The following is a 20,766-nucleotide window of genomic DNA, read 5'->3' on the forward strand; positions in this document are numbered from 1 at the left end:
ATCAGTTTGGATTTTAGGCAGTAATCATCCCAAACTGTTTGGTTGTCTGTCTGTGGATGCTGTAGACTTTCTGTGTTTGACACTCTTGTTACAGGAATGAATGCTGCTTGGTCACGCTCATCAATCTCTGAAACGCTCAGTTTATCAATATTCTTTACTACAATGAAGATATTTAGATAGAAAAACACACAAGCAAATACATCTTGAGACTAAAAAAATCAATACCTTGTTAAAAAAGAGACAAGATTGTGATCAGTATTGGTGAATAACAGAACAAATGTTAAAGAGGAACTTTAAAGGGATAGTTCAGATCATTTGAAGTAGCGTTTTGTGGAAAGGTTATGCATATTTATTTATCTTACCTGCTTGAGCAACCTCAGTTGGGAAAAAAAGAGACAAGTTCTGACTTAATGGGTGAGCTAATGGCCAAAAACAAACAATTTTTTTTTTGCCATCTTCAAGCAACTCCAACATTAAAATTTCATAGCCCTTCATACAAACACTCTTTTCATAAACTTTTACAATGCAACTAATCTCACATTCCTTGTAATGGAGTTTTGCATTACAAGGTTATTTGGAGGAAAAAGGAAGGAAACAATATTATTCTGACTAAAAGTGACCCAAGCTACATTGGAAGTGCTACATTTAGATGCTGCCATTAATTGTTCTTTCCAGACAGTGCTGAAAAAAGTTCTTTGCTATATTGAACTTTTTTTTTGCCTTTATGATACAGCAGACAGTCCCATAATGTAAATTGTCAGACGTGTCAGGGCTTAATAAAAAAATCAAAAATCAAAACAAAAAAAAGCACAAACTGTCATGAAATTATAAAATTATTGGAGTTGTTGTAAGATGACAGCACTCCTCTTTAAGCTTGGCCTAATTGGATAAACCATTAGCTTGTTAGCAAGGTCAGAATTAAACTCTGTTTCTTAAAAATTACACAGTTTTAAGGTTGTCTACAGCAGGTACACAACCTCCTTTTCAAAAATTATAAAAAAAACCTATGATTTTATTTTATACCCACTGAAGGCCAATTTACTCACTGTTAGTAAAAAATAGGGTTTAATCAAATAACTACAGTTATAAAATACATTTATATGCAACTAGGTTTTCAACACCTTTTAACAATTTATAGATAAAAATCAGAAAATTTAAAGTAGTCATTATTTCATAGAAAACACAGAAGAAGATTTTAAATGTAACAGTTTTATTTAATATACTTTATGTGACAGTACAAAACGAAATAATACAGTCAGAAACACCACCGGGCACAGTACAGCAGCACAGGGACACAGTTAACCCATCAGTGTGTTACATGTACCACGAGGGGAAAAAACAAGTCATTGCTGACCTGCTAGTTTCTGATAAAACAGAAAAAACAAAACAAAAACAAAACTTAAAGAAAATACATAAAAACGTTATCATATAGATTTTCATATAATTCTCATCAAGCTTCTTAAGGCTAATATCTATGAATATAATTCAATATGTTACAGAACAATACAATACAATTCTCTTTACATTACATTTACTTACACGGATATATCATTTAAGTTACTTGTTTTATTACATTAAACACTATTTATTCGTAGTTTGATTAAAGAGCAGCTTTTTAAACAGTCTTAAAATACAGAATAGGATTGTGTAAACTGTAAAATTAAAGCTCAATGCCTTCTAAAGCAAATGTGACAAAGCTTCCTTATCAATTCTAACAAATTGTAGGATCAACAAAAAACAGAATGACTGTGAGGAAAAAAGGATTCTTGGCAAAATGTTCACTTTTGAGGACGCAGTATTTGAATTTCTGGGTTCTTTGGTTGAGCAGTGAGGCTGATGCTGTTTCACAAAGAGATGCCCAAAAGGTCAAGGTGAGAATGATTTGAGGACTACTTTCACTGACTTTATGACAGAGCTGGACCCCACTAAATCCATGAGATAACAGCTACAAGAAATTGGTCTTGCCAACACTTCCAATTATCTGCATTTGAAACCAAGGATCGAATGCATGCAGTTTCTTCAGAACAATCAGCATTGTCACTGTGAACTAGATGTGAGGATCCTCAGCAACAGTCTATTATTATGGATGACAAACATGTCACTACAGAATGACTAAAATTAAAATAACAACAAAGAATTTTCTTGGTTGAAAAGAGATTTTCTGCTACTGCTTGGCTTCTGTAATAACTAGCTGGTTCTGCAGTTAGTGCTTCTGTAATCTGAATGGCTAAAGTTGACTTGTGGCAGAAGGAGACATATAGTTGCTTTATTTGAACATCTTTAAGGAATTCTTTAAAAGTACAAGCCCTTTTTCAAACCCTATCTAAAATCATTTTACGATCCTTTGTATGGAAGAAACCATGCTGAGGGGCTCAACCAACAATGATTGTATCATGAAGTGACTTGTACCTGGTAGGCACCAGTTACATATTCAACAAGTACTAGGTAAGTGTGCAGTTCATACCATGTAAGTACCAGGTATGTACCATGTAGGTACCAGGTATATACCTGGTAAGTACTATGCTGTATGTATTGCTATCCTTAAAACAACTCCAAAATTTCAAAAACATTTCATAAGCATTTACATCACCTTCAATGTCATATCACACAGTTATTTACATAGACTTTTATGCTTATACGCAAGCCCAACAAGCGATAGCAGCAGCTAGCTGTAGCACTTCCAGTACAGCCTTGGGCACTTCAGACAGGAATACCATCATATTTATCCAGGAATTGCTGCTAACACCAAACTGAGGGTGGATTTTTGTGAATGAAACTTTGAGACTGGAGTTGTTTTAAGACAGTATGAGTCCACTTTGGTTTTGGCCCCACTGTGACAAGCCACCAGCTGGTCAAGAATTAACATTTAAAATAATTTCTTCAAGCTGAACCTGTTCAAAAAGCTACAGCATCTACAGCAAGTAAGATATTATTCGTCCATAACATTTTCACAATACAACTACTTCAAAAGTTCAGAAGTAACGCTTTAGTTTCAGAATCTGCCTTCCTTTATCTCTGCTCTATATTAACATCAGCTCTCTGTCCTCTCCGGTCATATTAACACGCTCCAGATAATTTACTTCTAGTGCTCATTACTCTTTATGAGTCTGATCATTAACAGTGTTAACCTGCTGCACCTGACTGTGATGGGGAAACCTGTGGATGAAGACTATGGTTCTCTGTGCTCAGCAGCTTTATAAACCTGTGATGCTTCAGCCGTAGATGCAGCATGGTTAAACAACAGGATTTCAGGAAAACGGTGGCTTGAATAAAACTCTCTGCCAGCAAACCCATCACTGCACCAGGACAAGTACCTGAGCAGCCAGAGCTGAGGGCACAATGACCCTTGCGTCACAGCCACCAGCAGACCCTTGCAAACACACCATAACACAGTCTTTTGTTATAGATCAGAAGAAATGCAAACAAGGGGTAAATCACAAGTTAACACAAACATGTTCCAAGCTATTGCTCATGTGGTTCTTAAATTCTTCTCATGACCTTCATGGGGTTCCATATTTTTCTTATTTAAAAGTTTCAATCAAGTGTTAGTTCACTTTTTAGGGGTAGCAGTTATAAATGAAAATTTTAGTTTTAACGTAACAATGTAGTATATCTTTATCAATTAAACAGGCTGTACAATGTCTAAACAAATTTATAATCGGAACAATGCGGCACTAACTTGGTTGAGCTTTGTAATAAAGATTTTAATATGTTTTATAATGTTGACTAAATATGTTGACAGTTCAAACAAACGCTAGTCATTTTGGTGTCACCAAAATGAGAAGTTTTGCAGGAACTTTACAGTGCTATAACATCATCATCATAACAGTCTTTAAAAGAAAATGAAAAAACAGCAGAACAGCAAGAAATGGGATTCAGCAACGTTTGTGTTAATTGTTATATTTTAGTTATTTCAATCAGCTCTGCCTCCTAAAATATTGACACAGGATATTGAACTAAATAGATGAGGCCTACTTGCTTGTTTGTTTTATCAGCAAGCATGAAAGAAATGGGGGATGGGAGGCAGTGTAGCACCTCAATATCGTGACAAGTTTGATTTTCTGCTTTAATATTTGAGCCACTTTGCACTTGACACAAAGTAAATTAAACCTTTCTGTGTTCATCCACCTGCAGCTTCCATGGCTTATTGATTTAACTGCAAGAAAATATGAAAAAAGATTGAGCACACGGGCTAAAACTACCATGGGATGTGTTCAGGGAATTTTGCATTTACGGAAAAATCAGGCTACACACGAAATGTAATGTTTCACTGAATCCCATTCCCCAGTTTGTGAAGAATGGACCAGTGCACAGTTTAATACACATACACACACACATACAGACACACTGTCAAAATAAAACAGCAGTAAAAGTTCTGTGTATTGTTAACTTTTCCTTTTTTTGTTGGCACTTTTAAGTTTCTCCTACCATCATTTTCTCTGTGATCAATTTAAATGGCTGTCCTCTTCTATTCTCTTTAGACCTTTGTTGCTCATGCATTCATTCACCCAGCAAACATTCTGGCATTCTTTCGTTTCACGCTTTTAAACATTTTTTCTGTAGATTTCAGACGACCAGCCAGTGATGAAGCTGTGAAACAAAAAGGCAGGACGCTCATGAAACAAACATCGCACAACTCCAAAAATCAAAACAGTAATGTTAGGATCTTTTGAAGCGGGTTTGTGTGGAAAGATGGCGGACAAATAACATCGTATAAAATCTTGTGAAATTTTAGATTTAGATTGTTGTAAAATGAACAGCAATCTTGCCCCCATTCAAATGAGCTGTATGCTCAAAATCAAACTCTATTTCTTGCATTCAAAAAGCTATGTACAACAGGTAAGATTTTATTTATTCATGACCTTTCTTCAGAACCCAACTTCAAAAATATCTGAACAAATGATTTAAAGGTGTATAAAGCAGAAGTTAACACACATAACAATTATATTCAATTTTTAGAGATGTTATAAGGTCTAGAGACATAATGAGGATGAAGGTGCACTTACAGTAAACTGTCGAACCTCCCCGTTTTCTACCAGATGATGCTCTGTTTCAGGCGTAATGGCATAAGCAAGTCGCTGTTAAAGAAAAGAGATTAGAGTCTCTCTTCAAACAGTAAAACAATCCAATGACAAAGCACCACCAACATGTACAGGAGTTATTTTTTTTCTAACTTTGTTTTGCAAACACAACTTTGACTTACATTGCAAAACTTTCCAGGCAATGTGCAGAGTTTGTAGATGGCATAGAGTGGCACCATGGTCATTGAGGACATGGCCAGACACCACCCCACCATGTTGGCCCATGGAGGAAACGTGTAGGAGCCATAGTTTGGAGGGTTGAACATGGCAAAGCTCACCACAACCATAAACTATGAGGAAAGATAGTAAGGACACAAAATACATGTACTTATGGTAGGTTCATTAAATAAACCCAAAAAAATCACCAAGTGACTCTAGAAATGCAAAGTTCTTTTGATTGCCAACTATGCAGGACATTTATTATTTAGAATAAACTCACAGATTCACCACAATAATGTTTTTGTTGTTTTTCCATGATCAGGGTTTGTGAGCCTTACCAGGAGGAAGCAGGGACTGACAAACTTCCAGCACAGCCTCCAGTATCTGCCTGGTCGATGGCCAATCATCTCCCTAATGTCATCACTAAATCGATCCACTCCTAAAGCACAGAAAAATCTCTTAAATTTAGCTTCGAAGCAGCCAGAGTTTCTTGTAATCAGTAAAAGTGGCCATAATCCATAGTTCAGACTTTCTGTGGGTTAATAAAACAACACCAAAGTTCAACAAAATGTTTTAAAAACTTTCATAAGATATGAATAACTTTTGATCAAGACCCCTTTAGACCACTTAAGACTTTTGCACAGTGCTGTAATACTAGTCATAGCAGTAAAAGTAGAAATGGTACAAATCACAGTTTAACAATTTCAGATAAATTAGTAAGTTTCTTTGCAAGTGTAAAACGCTGCTGCTCCTATTTTACTTCAAAAAACTGTTGCGTTTCTTATTCCCCCATTTGTTCTGTTTTTAAAATACATTTTTGACCGGAAGGCATTTCTCACTGCAGAGAAATACATCTAGTTTGACGACCAGGTATCCAGCTAAACTAAATGTACTAAAGCAGTGGACAGCAGCACAAAAAACCGAAGTAGCCAGGGGTCAATGGTTCCTGTCAGCACTTATAAGGATGGTGGAGAAAGAAAGACCAACAAAAGCCTGCTGAAGCCTCAGGCTTGATTTATCTGACTTGCCAAGGTCAGGACCCACCAAAGTGGGGCAATATGTTGACCCCTTTGCCTGGAACCTTCTTAGAATTTAGTCTTATATTCACCTCTCTTCAGTCAGGTTTTGTAGACATTAAACATGTTCTTCCAGACGTTAAGTTCTTTCTTTTCCACCTCTAGAACTGAAAGATTAGTTTCATGTTGTGCCTACAAGGCGCTGCAAAACTCAGTCAAGTTTAGACAGTTAAACGTGTCTTGATTGTAATTGAGAATTCATTGAATTTTAAATTGTTGTTTTGACAAGAAATGTCACATTAAGTGTCTAAAAATCTAACAATCTTGGAAGAAACTGGGTCAACACAAACCCCACAGCTACACCCATCTAGGTGTCTGCTGAATGGGACAAATTGAAGTTGCTTGTTCTCCAGCTGTAATTCTTCTGTTTGTTGTCTCACTGCTGAGTGAGCAAAAGGGTCACATTTTCTCCATTTGTTCATTTTATAAGGACCACATCACCAGAATCCCAGCAGTCCCTACACTGACTTTCAGGGCAGAGACTGAAGAGGTGCACACTATTACTAGTAATGGTCCTTCGAGCTGCAGGATTTTTTTTTTTTTTTTTTTCTAATAGAAGTTTGTTGTATTGCAGCACAGGACGTCCAAACCAGCAGATTTCTCATCAGACCTTTAATACAGCATCAGCTTGGCTGGCCATGGAAAATAAATGAATCAAGTGTTTTTCTTCTCTCTTTTCTTTGTTCCATCTTTCTCACCGTAGAACCATGAGATGCCGATGGCCTCAATAAGCACTCCAAAGAGAATCGATGTTCCTGCTGCAAAGTGATCCAGCAGCGTAAACACATACATCCCACCCTGAAAGTAAACAAAACAAATTATCTGTGACGCTTTTACCATCCAAAACACAATACAAATTACGACAAAATGTAAATAAATTCTGATTGTGAAGTGGATTGCAGCTTTAGATCTTTGTCATCTTTTCTATGAGGGATAAAAACAATATTGATCAAAATTACATGGATTTGTTGGAACATCCTGCTGTTTAACCGCACAACAGAGAAGAATATTCATCATTAAACAAGGAAGAGCAATACGTAAATGCAACGGTCTCCCCAGGATGAAAACTACTTACATTTGTGACACAGAAGAGAGATATGAGAAATGTCGAAACAACAATGAAGAGGGTGAACAGCTCTCTGTGCTTGTGAAGGAATTTAAATTCATCGATTAGACCTGTGATCACAGACTCCATACCACCCATCTAAAGCAGGAAACAGGAGAGTCAGAAACACATTATTAGCCAGACACAAAAAAAACTAAAGACAATATTGGATGAAAATGATCTTTTTTTCACCATTTTGCATTGTTTGAGATTCTTTGAACAGTAACATAGATACTACAGTACCCAGAAACACTGCTGATATGACATCCCAGTTCATCTAAACCAGGGCATTTTTTTAAAAAGCTAAATCAATTGTCGTTTGGCTTAACTAAGTGGTGCAAATGTTGGTGAATGTCTTGGTTTTGTACTCACAGCGCTGTCGATACCAAGTGTCAACAACATGATGAAAAAAATTACAGCCCACACTGATGATCCAGGCAATGTTGCTATCGCTTCAGGATAAATGACAAATACCAACCCGGCACCTAAAGAGCACAAGAAAAGCAGCACAGCAAATATACTGCAGCTTTCAGGACAGATTGATCAAAAGACAAAATAAAAACAAAAAGACATATTTCAGGTTTCTTCTTGATGACATGTATGAAGATGCAAGAGCATTTAAATAAACTCACAAGCAAATACAAAAACAGAGGTAACTAGACATAATACAGCTGGGTATGAGTTATATTATCTATTGCAACCATTTTTTTTCACTTTTTTTTTTTTGTATTTGTTTGTAAGTTTAAGTAACAGATACTTAACCTGTAAGTAGCAGGTATGTACCAGATAAGTACAGGGCTGTAGTATGTACTACTACCATAAAAGTACAATACAAATCATACCTGATATGACAATGTCCATCCATCCATCCATCCATCCATCCATCCATCCATCCATCCATTTTCTTGATCCACTTCTCCATCCCGGGTCACGGGGAGCTGGTGCCTATCCCCAGCAGTCACTGTATGAGAGGCGGGGGACACCCTGGACAGGTCGCAAGTCCATCACAGGGACACATAGAGACAAACAACCATTCACACTGTCACTCACACCTAGAGATAATTTAGAGTTACCAGTTAACATAATATGCATGTTCTTGGTCTGTGGAAGGAAATCGGAGTACCCGGAGTAAAGGCATATGAGCACAGGGAGAACATGTAAACTCCACCCAGAAAGGCCCCAGGCCAGGAAGAGATCCTGTGACCTTCTGGCTGGGAGGCAACAGCTCTAACCACTGCACTGTTCTGGATATGACAATATGTTAAATAAAAATAATTAACTTTATATATTACCATCTCTAGCCACTTTATCTAGAGCCACGTTGTGTTTGTGGGACATGTACCCAAGGAAGGAGAAGACCACAAAGCCAGAGAAGAAACTGGTTAAAGAGTTGATGGAGCTGGTTATGATGGCATCTCTGGACAGAAGAAAACAGAAAAAAAAACCCAGTTATTACTCTTTATTTTAATAATTTGCATGTCATGGTAGAGTCTGTCACGCAAGTCAGAAAATCTATGGGACTCATTAAATATTGTGCTCAGTGACCAGACTAATAGCTATTAGCAATGCAAGTTGATAATAACATATTTCCCTGCATTTTTTGAACCTCTGCAGCAATGTGTCTACTCATAAAAAACATATGTGGGTGGCTGATTTAATGAGAAACAAATAGTTAGACATTAGAATAAACAGGTTATTGATGCAGCTGTCACCACTTTTTATATGCGAGGTAAAAACGTTGGATTTCATGTTGGAATTGGTAAAAAACCTTGCTGACTCTCCAAGTCAAAAGTCCAACTTCTGAGGGTGTTGCAGTTGAGTGTTGGGACTTAGACATTAGAACTTTGAGGCCCTGTCCAGACTACTCCAGATCATTTTAAAAATATATATTTTTTGCTGTGTTTGCACGTCCTGCCATCACACAAATAAAACAACAAACAAATATGGAACTCTTTTAGTTTTTTTTGTCTGAGTATGTCTCCCATTATCCTTGTTCTGTTGTTGTCAAACTCTGATCTCATGCTGAAAAGGTTAATAACTGAGAGATAACCATAAAACATACAGAAAAAAGGCATTTGGGGAGAAACTTTAACCAAGCTAATCATCTGCTTTCTCTGTATTTTTATATATTGTCTTTAAGTCCATTCTCATATATATATATATATATATATATATATATATATATATATCATACAGTATTTTCCAAGAAATGTGTGCATCATTTTTGACATTCATGACAGGGCCTAAAATAATAATCTTTGTGTTTTTATTCATTATTCATTCATTTATTCATTATTCTGTCTTGTTGTCAGTGTAATGTCATTAATAACCAGTCTCCTGATAAGGTAAAGCCTAAAAAAGTAAGTAGAGAGTTTTAATTTAGCCAAACTTTATTAAAGTGTGTTAAAAGTGAGCTCACTTTTGTCATGCAGACTCATGAGCTTCTTCTGCTAATCTACAAACAAACGTCCCAAGGAAGCATCTTTGAGGCAGGCTGGGTTCATTTTCAGAAACAATTTTTAAAAAAAAGAAGATAAAAGACTTTTGTGTGGACTTGTGTGATTTTTCAAAGAGTGCAACAGTTCTGATGGGTGTTAAGGCTTTCTGTCGCACAGCTTGCTGCCAAAGACGTAGCTGCTTTGGAGAAGCTTCAAAGGTTATTCTAATTCACCTGCTGATGTGGAGCGTGCTTGCACTGCGGGCAAGTTCTCCACCTCCTTCTGCCCCGATGAATCCCCACCTGCCTCTCCCTGCGTGCATATACCTGTAACAGTTGTTACTGAATTTGTTGTAGCTGGAAAATGCAATTAGCACGCCGAACCCCACTCCCAGTGAGAAACAGATCTGCGTCGCTGCCTCGATCCAGACCTGCGGAGCGACAGAACAAGCACACTTGTGAGAAGCGGCAAACAAAAGGCACAGGAGAGGAAAAAAGCCATTATTAGAGATAATTGCAGGAAACTCATTCAACAGCAGTAGATGAAAGACACATGTGAATACTGGGGGGTAATTTTGCAAATTACCGCTCCATGCATCTATTTAATCTAATTTTCCAACTGCTCCCATGCAACTGTCAGTGTTTCCATCTTGCTTCCTCTATCGTTCTCCATAACTGAAAATTCTTCGTTTGCTTAATAATCTCCCTAATACCTACTATTAGATAAGAAGGGAAGATAAGAGTATAAACAATTTTCTCATCTTTTCAGTGCCTGTGGCTACCTAACGAACAATCCACAACAGGTAAGATATTACCGGCTCATAACCTTACCACAGAACCACACTTCAAGAGATCTGAACTATCATTTTAAGCAAAACATTTGTGCATGTTCCCTGGAATAACTGTACGTTCATGGATTTCTTTTTTCAATATTCAATATAAAAAAAATAAATGAAAAATATTTCTGAGTAAAATATTCTCTCATTGCAACACTTTAGCATAATAATGAAACTCATGCAACATGACAATGATTATTGTTCTGAAATATTATTTTAAGTGTACAGATTCAAACTGATATAATGTTAAAATATTTATCTGTTATCTGTTCACCTTGATATAATTGTAGTCAACCAAATATGTATAAAGGCACAAGCCAAGACTTAATGCTTCCCAACTGAGTCAAATCTAGGGTTTCTCAGTAAGTTAAATGCTAGTGAAGGAATAAAATTAAAAGAATAAAACTCAAAATGTCAAAGTATTCCTTTCAAAGTGGCTTTTTGCCACCACTGTCGTTCCCGTACAGAATCTCCCTCTTCTCCAGGACCCCCCCGCCCCTTTCACCTCCCTTGAATCTCTGTCTCCTCTGCTGGCACTCACCTTGGCATCACAGAGTTTCAGGAAGTCCACAGAGAGGTAGGCTTTAATGCCATCGATGGCTCCAGGCAGAGTGACTCCGCGGAGCAGTAGCACAGTCAGGACCACGTAGGGCATGGTGGCTGTGATCCACACAACCTGAAGGAGGCACACAAGATACACACACATTACTAAATGCAAACCCTACATTTACAGAAATGAAAAAGGAAAACAAGAACTTTTATACACATGTAAGTAATATCAAAGAAATAAAGGTGCTACATTCATTTACTAAACAGTTCAAGTGATTTGTGTCTCAGACAGAGGATGTTAAAGTAGGAATTAGATATTTTCTGGGGTTTTCTTATGGTAGCAAGCATTGATAATGTGTGCTGCTACATGCCCTACCTTCCCAGAGGTCTTGACACCCTTCCAGAGACTGAAGTAAAGCAGAATGATCACCACCGCCAAACAGGAAGTCAACTGCCAGCGAGGACGGCCCAGGTCATCAATACCATTACTGTCCTGAATATGAAGGACCCCTCGTCTAGAAAAGAGAACATTCAGTCAGTGGCATCCCTGATTTATCATAATAATAAATCTAATGGCTTGTATTTAGCACTTTCTCAGCTCATAAGGTAGACACCCAGTTTAAAAAGCTCCTAAAGGGACTAATTAAATCTCTTGATATAGGATTTTGTGAAATGGTTATGAACCATTTAAACGTTACCCACGGTTGAAAACTCTTTGAATTATCTCAAATTGAAGAAGTAGAGTTTAATTCTAACTGAACTGATGAGATAACAGCTAGTCCAACCAGGATCAAGATTAAAGTGGATTGCTGCTGTCTCCAAGTAACTAATATTTATAGAATTCTTTCCAAACAATTGAATATTGTAAGATTGTCAAAATTAAAGGTTTCTATTCATTAAACCACTGTGACATTTTTGAGACTGGAGAAGTTTCAGGATGGCAGCAATCCGTTCACTTTGGCCCCATTCTGAGTAGCCAGTGGCTCATCAACCCGGTCAGAACTGAACTCTATCCCATCAACCTGAGGTTGTTCAATGAGATATCTACAACTATTAAATGTTGATAGCTTTTGCACAGAACACCATTTCAGAAAATCTAAACTATGTCTTTAAAATAAGATCTTGCAGACGTTGAGACAAGCACGCTGTTTGCACAGTGAAGACAAGTTGCAGAGCTACAGCTACTGTTCTCCATGTGAAAGATATCATTTAGAAAGGAGTAAAGAAAGATGGCTGTAAATTACCTCCAAATTGCAAACTGAAGAAATTTATTATAGCTAATAAATATTTGTCCTTAAATTACTAAGCCAGATATAACATCACTACTCATGATTGTTTATTTAACCACATATAGAGAAATTAATATTTATAGTTTTAGACATGAAATTTTACTTTGATAATGTGTCAAAGAGAAAGATTCTTGGTGTTTACATAAAAAGGACCTGAACCTGATCCATCATTAGGCTGAATATGTAGTCAAGCAAAAAAAGCATTTCTATAAATTAACTAAAATTGTAGACTTTGTGTCTAATACACAAAACAATAATAGAAAGATATGATAATAAAGTACAATTTGAAAGTTTATGATAGTGCTGCTTTGAGAGGACCATTGTAGATATTTGCTTTTTGCATGAAAATACAAGTTTTTTTTTGTCATAGAAGAGGTAAATATCACCTAACTACTTTCACGATTTTGCAAAGTTACACTTTAGGCTTTAGGTGAATTCTAGAAAAGGATTGTAAGAGTGAGTACCATGAAAATCTGCACAGTAACTGAACTCTTTCCATGTCTTGATCCAAATCATTTGGAGCCTGAAAAAAAATGAGGCTAAATACAAATTCCAGTGTTCAGCTGTGGCGGTCGCATTATTTGCAGGTGGCTCTGTGAAAATAACACACTGCCACTTCAGCTAGCAGGAAAGAAATGTTTCACCTGTCACAACAGGACAAACCCCTCACTTGCAGAATCAGGAGACACCTGCTAAGCTTCACAGAGAAGCAGAGGTAACGTGACAAATGCAGCTACCCTCAGGATTCATCCCAAGAAGTACGAATACATGATTTTTGTCTTCTAAATTTGTTATCTCTTAATTGAGATGTTGTGTGCACAGAGTGAAAGAGACACATACAGGAAAGAATATAACCACATAACGAGCCATAAATCATAGAGCAAACTTACTCAAAGTACTCCTGAGCGGGTGTGGCTTTGTAAATATCACTGACTGAGCCATTCTCAGCCCAGTCAGAGCAATTTGGACTGTTCCAAGTGTTGTTGCAGTGGACCCAGGGTAGCTCGCTGGTGAATGATGAGAAGAGGTAGAACAGTGCCCAGGAGATGATGACATTGTAGTAGAAACCAACATAAAGGGAAATGAGGATCACTGTAAAACCCACACCTATAGGGAACACAAAATATGGATATTACTGAAAAATATAGCATTTTTTACTTTTTTCTTTTACTTAATTTGTACACTACATTCTACAAATTATTTCTTATCCTCTTCCATTCATTTTCTGTCGATTATCCATGGGTGGATGGTGGAGGCTGTCTTGGTCCTGAGGTTTTGTGTTTGTTGTTGCTGGGTTTTTTTATTCCTTCTGTTATTGTGTTCATATTTTACCACGTCTTCCTTGACCTTTTAAAATTCTTTGTGTTTAGTTTCTCAGTATCTCCCTGAGCCCTTTCCCCCTCAGTCATTCTTGCTCTCAGTTTACCACACCTGCTCCTCATGTTCATTAGCCTCAGCTCTCACCATTAGCAATTATTCCGCCCAGCCTACTTGTACGTCTGCTTCTCTTTCACTCCTGTTACCCTCCCTGTTACTTGCCTGTTATCCTGTTTTTCTCCCTCTCTGTTCCTTGTATGTATTGTTTCATTTTCTGTTTATTTTACTTCTGCCCCATCAGCTTTTGTTTTTGTTGTTAAATTCCTTCTTTGCATCCAGTCCTCAAGTTCAGTCTGCATCCTTTGGTCCTTCCTCAACACTTCCTGACACAGGCAACAGGTCGGGGGGAGACCCAGACATCCTTTTCACCAGTGACAATTCAGCTCCCCCTGGGGCATCTTACGGTGTACCCAAACCAGAGAGGATACATAATCCCTCCAGCAAGTTCTGGGTCTGTCCCCAGGTCTTCTCCCACTGGGAAATCCTTCAAAAGGAAGCATCCAGGGGGCATCATAATCAGATGCCTGAACCACCTCAGCTGACAACTTTCAATAAGGAGGAGCAGTGGTTCTCCTCAGAGCTCTGGTTGGATGAAGGAACTCCTCACCTTATCTCCAAGGCTAAGCCTGACCTTCCCTACAAAGGAAGCTCATTTCATCTGCTTGTATCTAGGATCTTGTTCTTTCAGTCATGATCCATAACTTCTGACAATAGGTGAGGGTTGGAACGCTGACAGACCAATAAATCAAGAACTTAGCCTTTTGACTCAGTTTAATTTTCATCATGAAAGACTGAAGCAACGCCCTCATTACTGCAGACAAAATGAGGCCCCAGTCCATTGATCCATCTCCTGCTTCATCTTCCCATCACTAGTGAACACCTTTTCCCAGTTTACAAAGGTGGGAAGTGAATGTCCTATCTTGAAGAAGGGATAAAAATGTACTACTACTTTACTTTTTCCAATTCAGCATATACAGTATCTATATACATGTATAATGAATGAAAAGCAATCAGCCAACATATTTATTTAGATGTGGTGATGGGTCTTCTTGAATGTTTTAAATAAAATTTTGTTTTGTTTTCATTTCTAAGACTTTCTGTCAGTCAGTGGAAATGGTAGGTTGCCATTTAGAAATTTCAGCTACATATTTTACAGCCCAACAGAAAGCACAATTTGTCCCCGAATGTGTGTGGATTGGTGTGTGTGTGTGTGTACAGACATCGCCTGCAGTCTCATCACAACACAACCTGAACTTTTAAAGATAGCCTCTTCATGCCTTGATTATCAACCCATCTACCCTTTCTATAAATCTGAAGTGGCCTCCTCTCTTCTAAGGCTGCCTTTAATTGTTGACTTTTGCTAAGAAGCGTGACTGCGACTGGGCCTTATTGATATCTTTGTAATGTGGATGTGATATTTGTCTGGTGAGAGGTGTCTCTTATTAGCACCGCGTGCGGCCGTGCTATCTCTCCGTCTCCGCTCATCTCGGTGCTTTTCTTCAAATGCATTGATCCTGAGAGGAAACCAGCCTGTTGATCAGAATAATTACTGTCAATACGGGCATGTGTATGTGCATCGGAATAATTACTGTTATCCTCCCGCTGAGAGGCAGAGAAAGAGAGAGTGAAGCGTGTGATTAGAAAGTCAACATCCTCAGTGTGGTCTCTGACAGACAGCACATGTTCTCGCACAGAAGGCACATGGTGCTCAGACAGACACGAAGTGGACAACCTTCACACCTATAAGGCAGGATTACACAGAACACGACCCTGTGGTTTCTTACTGTGAAGCAACAGACGGTTTAGTGGAATTAATAGTGTTTGAGGTTGTTTCTTCAAACCATAGCTTTAATTTAAAGGCTATTTTTAAAACAATAGAAGAAAACTAGCTAAAATTTAGCATGATGTGCAATTCAACAAAAAAAGGGTGGTTGAACGTGTATAAAAACAACCTTGCAAAGTGCTTAAAAGCATAAAATGCTGATATTGAGCAAAAAGTGTCATTATTTTTTCAACCTGTGACTGAGTTCGAGAACAAAAATGGGTCTTAATGTTTGTCTTTCCATTAGCGTACGTTTGGATGGCGTTCTCCTGGATGGTGCTCTGCTTAACGATGTGTTCAAAAGACGTGTTACCCGACTGGACAATCAGGACACAAGTCTAAAAGCCCAATTTACATTTGCTTTCCATCTGAGTGCCAACGGAACCTGATGTTCTTGGAGGGATAAATAATGCCTGTCGGTGTTCAGCACGGAGACGGGCGGACAAAAGAGACTGGCATGTGGACAGGCAGGCATGTGGGCAGACACACAGATTGAAAGACATGCAAATATCAAGGAGGGGGTGGGGTGGGTACTGTCATTCACACGGCAGTGAAGGCAAATGGACTTAACAGAAAATAAACAGAGACCGTGACACATTTATAGAACAAGTGCAAACACTTGTGTACGAAAATGTGGGGAGAAAATATTGGCTTTCATTGTGTAAATAACAATAAAATACTTATTTATATTGTTGTATAAAAAAAATTGTGAAGGAAAATGTGTGGAGTTAGACTGATCATTATGAACCAGACAGCTCTGTTTGAGACATTATGATGTTTCAAGCTGATTGGAAATTTGCCGTTTTGCTGAAGTTATATATTTGTTGGTGTGTTTTCTTTATTTTTCTAACTTTGTCAAGGTCAGTTACTCGTGTCCAAATTAAACATCTGTGAAATAGAAGTTTGGATACAAACTCAGAGCACTGACCATAACTCAGTGTTTATGAGAGGGAATATTTTTCTGTAATCTTTCAGATGTCCAGAATAAGAGTCGACACAAGTCTTGCTACCTGAAAAAAAAGAAAGAAATCTATTGTACCTTTAAATATGGGACAGATTTTCCAAACACCTGCAGCTCCCTCTCTGTTGTATTGTCCCAGAGCCAGTTCCATGTAGAAAAGAGGCATCCCTGCGATCACCATGAAGAACAGGTATGGCACCAGGAATGCACCTGCATAAATGCGATGAAGGAACTCTATAAACTACAGAGATACTGTCAGACTACGTCAGTATTGTTCATATAAATCACAGTGATGCCAATGCAAACAAAACATGCCATTTTGTTCTGCTCAAATTTGCAAATATTTCTGTTTGGTAATGTTTATATTAAATTAATATTTTATCAACTGGCACTATGCAAATTTATTGCTTGGTTGGTGTTGATATAATGCATTAATTAATGGAAGATGTATCACAAATATTTAGTGTGTGATATGTTGCTGCTTTAGAGAATATTAGTTTAGGATCACAAATCTCAAAGAATCATTTACTTGTTAGATTTAGCTTGAATATTTTTAAACTTGCTTCATTCTTGCATTTATTTGCATTCAAAATTGAAAATTGTTTTGAGTCTCCCAGAAAGCAGAACGATATTTGTTTTTTCATAAAAATAAGAATCTTTTTTGGTCATCAGACACTTAAAAAAAAACCAGCACAGAAATGATCATTAAACAGGAAACCAACAAACATATTTGTTTATCAAAATAAGGTAAAATTGACAGAAATCATGAATTAATGATGAGTTTAACATAGAATTTGTACTTTTATTCTAGTGTTACCTCGTACAGCAAACAAGAAACCTGAATATTTACACCTTTACTTAAAATCTTTGTGTTAAACAGACTATTTTTTTAGATTTTGAAAACTACCTTCTTATACAAAAATATCACAAAAAAGTATTAACATTTTTAAAAAGTTCTGCACGTTTAGATGTTTTGGGGTTATTTATACTTTGACCAAGTTGATTCACCTAGTAAAAATAACTTCAATAAAATGAGATAATAATAAAAAAAATTGTTCTCTGTGCACAGGTTTTGGGACATTCTGCGTGTCTGTCCTGACCATGACTAAAATGTCATTTCATTTCTAGCCACAGTATCATTTGCAGCCCTTAAACACAATGAGAGCTCTATGTTAAACAGCCGTAATTAGTGACACTGATTGTTAGGGCTAATCTATGCAGAGCAGCTGTGGTGTATTCCTTTTTTCCTCTATTTTGATCTCTGTAAAGGGTTATATATGCACACACGTGTGCATATATAACAGCATGAAAAAAATACTCTATATTAATGCAACATCTGAATGAATTCCATCCAAACATGCTCTTCTTTGCTACATTTAAAAAAACAAACAAAAAAACAAAATAGTATACCAATTGGAGATTTTAGCCTACAATGTCAGTTCTTTTTACCCCTCTCACCTCCTCCATTCTTGTAGCAGAGGTAAGGAAATCTCCACACATTTGCAAGGTCCACGGCAAATCCGATCACGGACAGGAGGAAGTCGATTTTCTTCCCCCAGGTTTCCCTCTCCTCCTCCCCACTGGGGTGAGTCTGAGCTGGAACTACTAGGGTGCTGGAGGTGAACTGAACCCCGTTCTGCTCCTTCACGAGGATCAGCTCCACCTGGAGAATCGAGGTTTAAGATTGATGACATGCAAAATAACATCGGATGGATGGTTCAAGCAATTTGAGCAAGCAGCAACCCCGAAGGACAAGCTGGTTCCTCGTGATTTGTATGAAAGGTTACCCGTGCAAACTTGTATTCTCTTTATGCACACCAGCTGTGTTCAGTTTAGATCTGCTTGAAAAAAGACAAATCATTTACATGCGCACACAGGATTCATGTCTGAGCACCGGCCACTTTTGGTTTTAATCTCATCCGTGCATTTCCCACTTGTGACACAGGGCGCCTCACCTGTGCTTCATACACCTGCTAAGGCTTAGTTCACTTGTCCAATTAAGTTAATTTAAAAACAAATAACTATTTGTACTTTTGCAAATTATAGTTTCATGGTTTCACATCTGCATAAAAAGAAGAATTAAGTCGCTACAAAAATTCACTGATCTAAAAAATGGAAATTTTCCCACTCGCGTGTCAATAACACATCTCACTTCTGTACCCACCTCTTTGGGGGCCATAGCGTTGGGGGAGGGATTTTCTGGGGCCACGACAGACGACATCACTTCAGCGGAGACTCTCTCTGTCAGCATAAAAACTTCAGGAGTCGGGCGCTTGTCGCTGTGGAAGAGGAATGGGAGGTGGGCGAAGTCTTAAGGGCAAAATGACAAAGAAGACATAAAAAGAGCGATTAATTATTCCCTTTATGAGAAATGAGGTCATCTCTGCCAAGCTTCTCTGGGGGATGCAACGCACTGTTGATGCAAATTTACAACAAATAAGGTTTTAAAATAGATTGTTATTTGAAAAAAAAAAATCTTAATTTGTGATCATTATTACATTATTATTGTGATCAGATTACATTATTATTATCATTATTTTTTCAAAAAAAGGAAAAAGTTGCTTGTTGGCAGATATATAACATAAAAAGCATAGTACATATGGGTTCAGGGTTTCTTTCCTTTTCTTTTTTTTTTTTTTTTGCTTTGAAGTTGCTACATGAAATCCAGAAAATAAAATAAAATAAATAAAACCAGTTCAGGATGACTGAATCTGGGCTAACAAACATCAGAAAAGCATTTTTGATAGGGGATCCCTGCATGCTCATTTCAGGTTGCACTTGTTGATCGCCATTTTGCACCTCGACTGGTCTTTGCAAGCTCGGTAACCATGTTACACTCCAGAGAAATATGAATTCTTATACCGTTTTGTAGAAGAAATATATTTTTTTTGACTTTAGTTGGTTTCCAAAATACAGTTTACTTTTGTGAGATTTTTGTCAATTTATTTAAACTTTTTGGAATAAAATTGCTCACAAAGCTAAACAAAATGAATACATTTTAAAAAGTTATATTTTCTGTAAGTTTCCTTTCAAAGACAACAAAATTATCACCTAAAACACAAACATCACTCTTGAATCATAACACACTCACCTTTCAGAAAATGGCAAATGAAAGCTCCAAGAGTTTGGATGATTTAATTCCAAGACTGACGCTCTTCGGAGGACATCAAACTGATGTTGACCATCTTCGACAAGTTAGACTTGGACCAAAAAAAAAAAATTAAAATGAAGGAACACTGATAGAGTCAGAGGAAGACTGGAGATGAAGATAAAAAACAGAAAAGAAAAACAGATGACAGGAACTCTCAAACTGGGATGATTTGTGGAAAGTCCTCCAACCCTCCCCTGGCTCTGTGGGGACAGACACGCAGAGATTAGAGCCTCCTGTGGGCTTGTATGGAGATCTGTCTGCAGGACCTCTCTTGAAATATGAGAAACAATCAATAACACCCCCCCACTCATCACCGTCACTCTCCTCCCTCACTCTCTCCCTCCCTCTCTCCTCACATCAGCTTCATGCGTTCCTCCTCCTCTTCTCTCATCCATCACTGCATTTTCTCACCTGATTTAAGCATTTACTTGACTCATACAGGACTGAATTGCGCACATTTGTCTGGTGAAAAAAAAAAAGAAAATATGCAAACGGACACTTTAAATATCACTAGCGAGCTTCCTGATCTTCATTTCTAGGTATTTAACATCAACACACAAGACCTTTGTCAACTAACTTAAACATATTCTCCTTAGTGGTCTTTAATTCTTGTAATTATCAGCTGAATTTTGAAGCTCCTTTTTATGGATTTACGTCTCATAAAATATTTTCAGCATGATATCAGATAAAAATTTACCACATCATTTTATTTTATGTACACCCTCAATTTTGTAAAAGTTGAGTGTAAAATGTAAATAAAATAAAATGCACTGATTAACTCACAATAGAACATAGGAAATACGTCAAATGTTTAAACTAAGAAATTGTATCAATTTTAGAGGAAAAAAAGATTACTTTGAATTTGATAGCAGCAACAAATCTCAAAAATGGGACAAGGGTGACAAAAAGGCTGTAAAATATAT

At 37.4% G+C, this 20,766-nt stretch overlaps 1 protein-coding gene across 1 annotated transcript; it reads right to left on the reverse strand.

Annotated features, from left to right (window-relative positions):
• Positions 1-1,217: 1,217 nt before the first annotated feature.
• slc6a3 (solute carrier family 6 member 3) lies at positions 1,218-20,493 on the reverse strand. The gene is made up of 16 exons (XM_017409800.3): positions 19,784-20,493; positions 18,857-19,002; positions 18,151-18,355; positions 16,771-16,902; positions 13,423-13,639; positions 11,620-11,758; positions 11,236-11,370; positions 10,186-10,289; positions 8,714-8,838; positions 7,794-7,906; positions 7,392-7,520; positions 7,015-7,114; positions 5,579-5,679; positions 5,204-5,371; positions 5,007-5,078; positions 1,218-4,590 (listed from the first exon to the last, which is right to left on the reverse strand). Exons 2-16 carry the CDS (start codon positions 18,941-18,943, stop codon positions 4,567-4,569), a joined length of 1,851 nt encoding a protein of 616 aa, XP_017265289.1. The 5' UTR covers positions 18,944-19,002; positions 19,784-20,493; the 3' UTR covers positions 1,218-4,566.
• Positions 20,494-20,766: the final 273 nt, after the last annotated feature.

The sequence above is a fragment of the Kryptolebias marmoratus genome, linkage group LG16 (assembly GCF_001649575.2).
Source record: "Kryptolebias marmoratus isolate JLee-2015 linkage group LG16, ASM164957v2, whole genome shotgun sequence".
Lineage (NCBI taxonomy): Eukaryota > Metazoa > Chordata > Actinopteri > Cyprinodontiformes > Rivulidae > Kryptolebias > Kryptolebias marmoratus.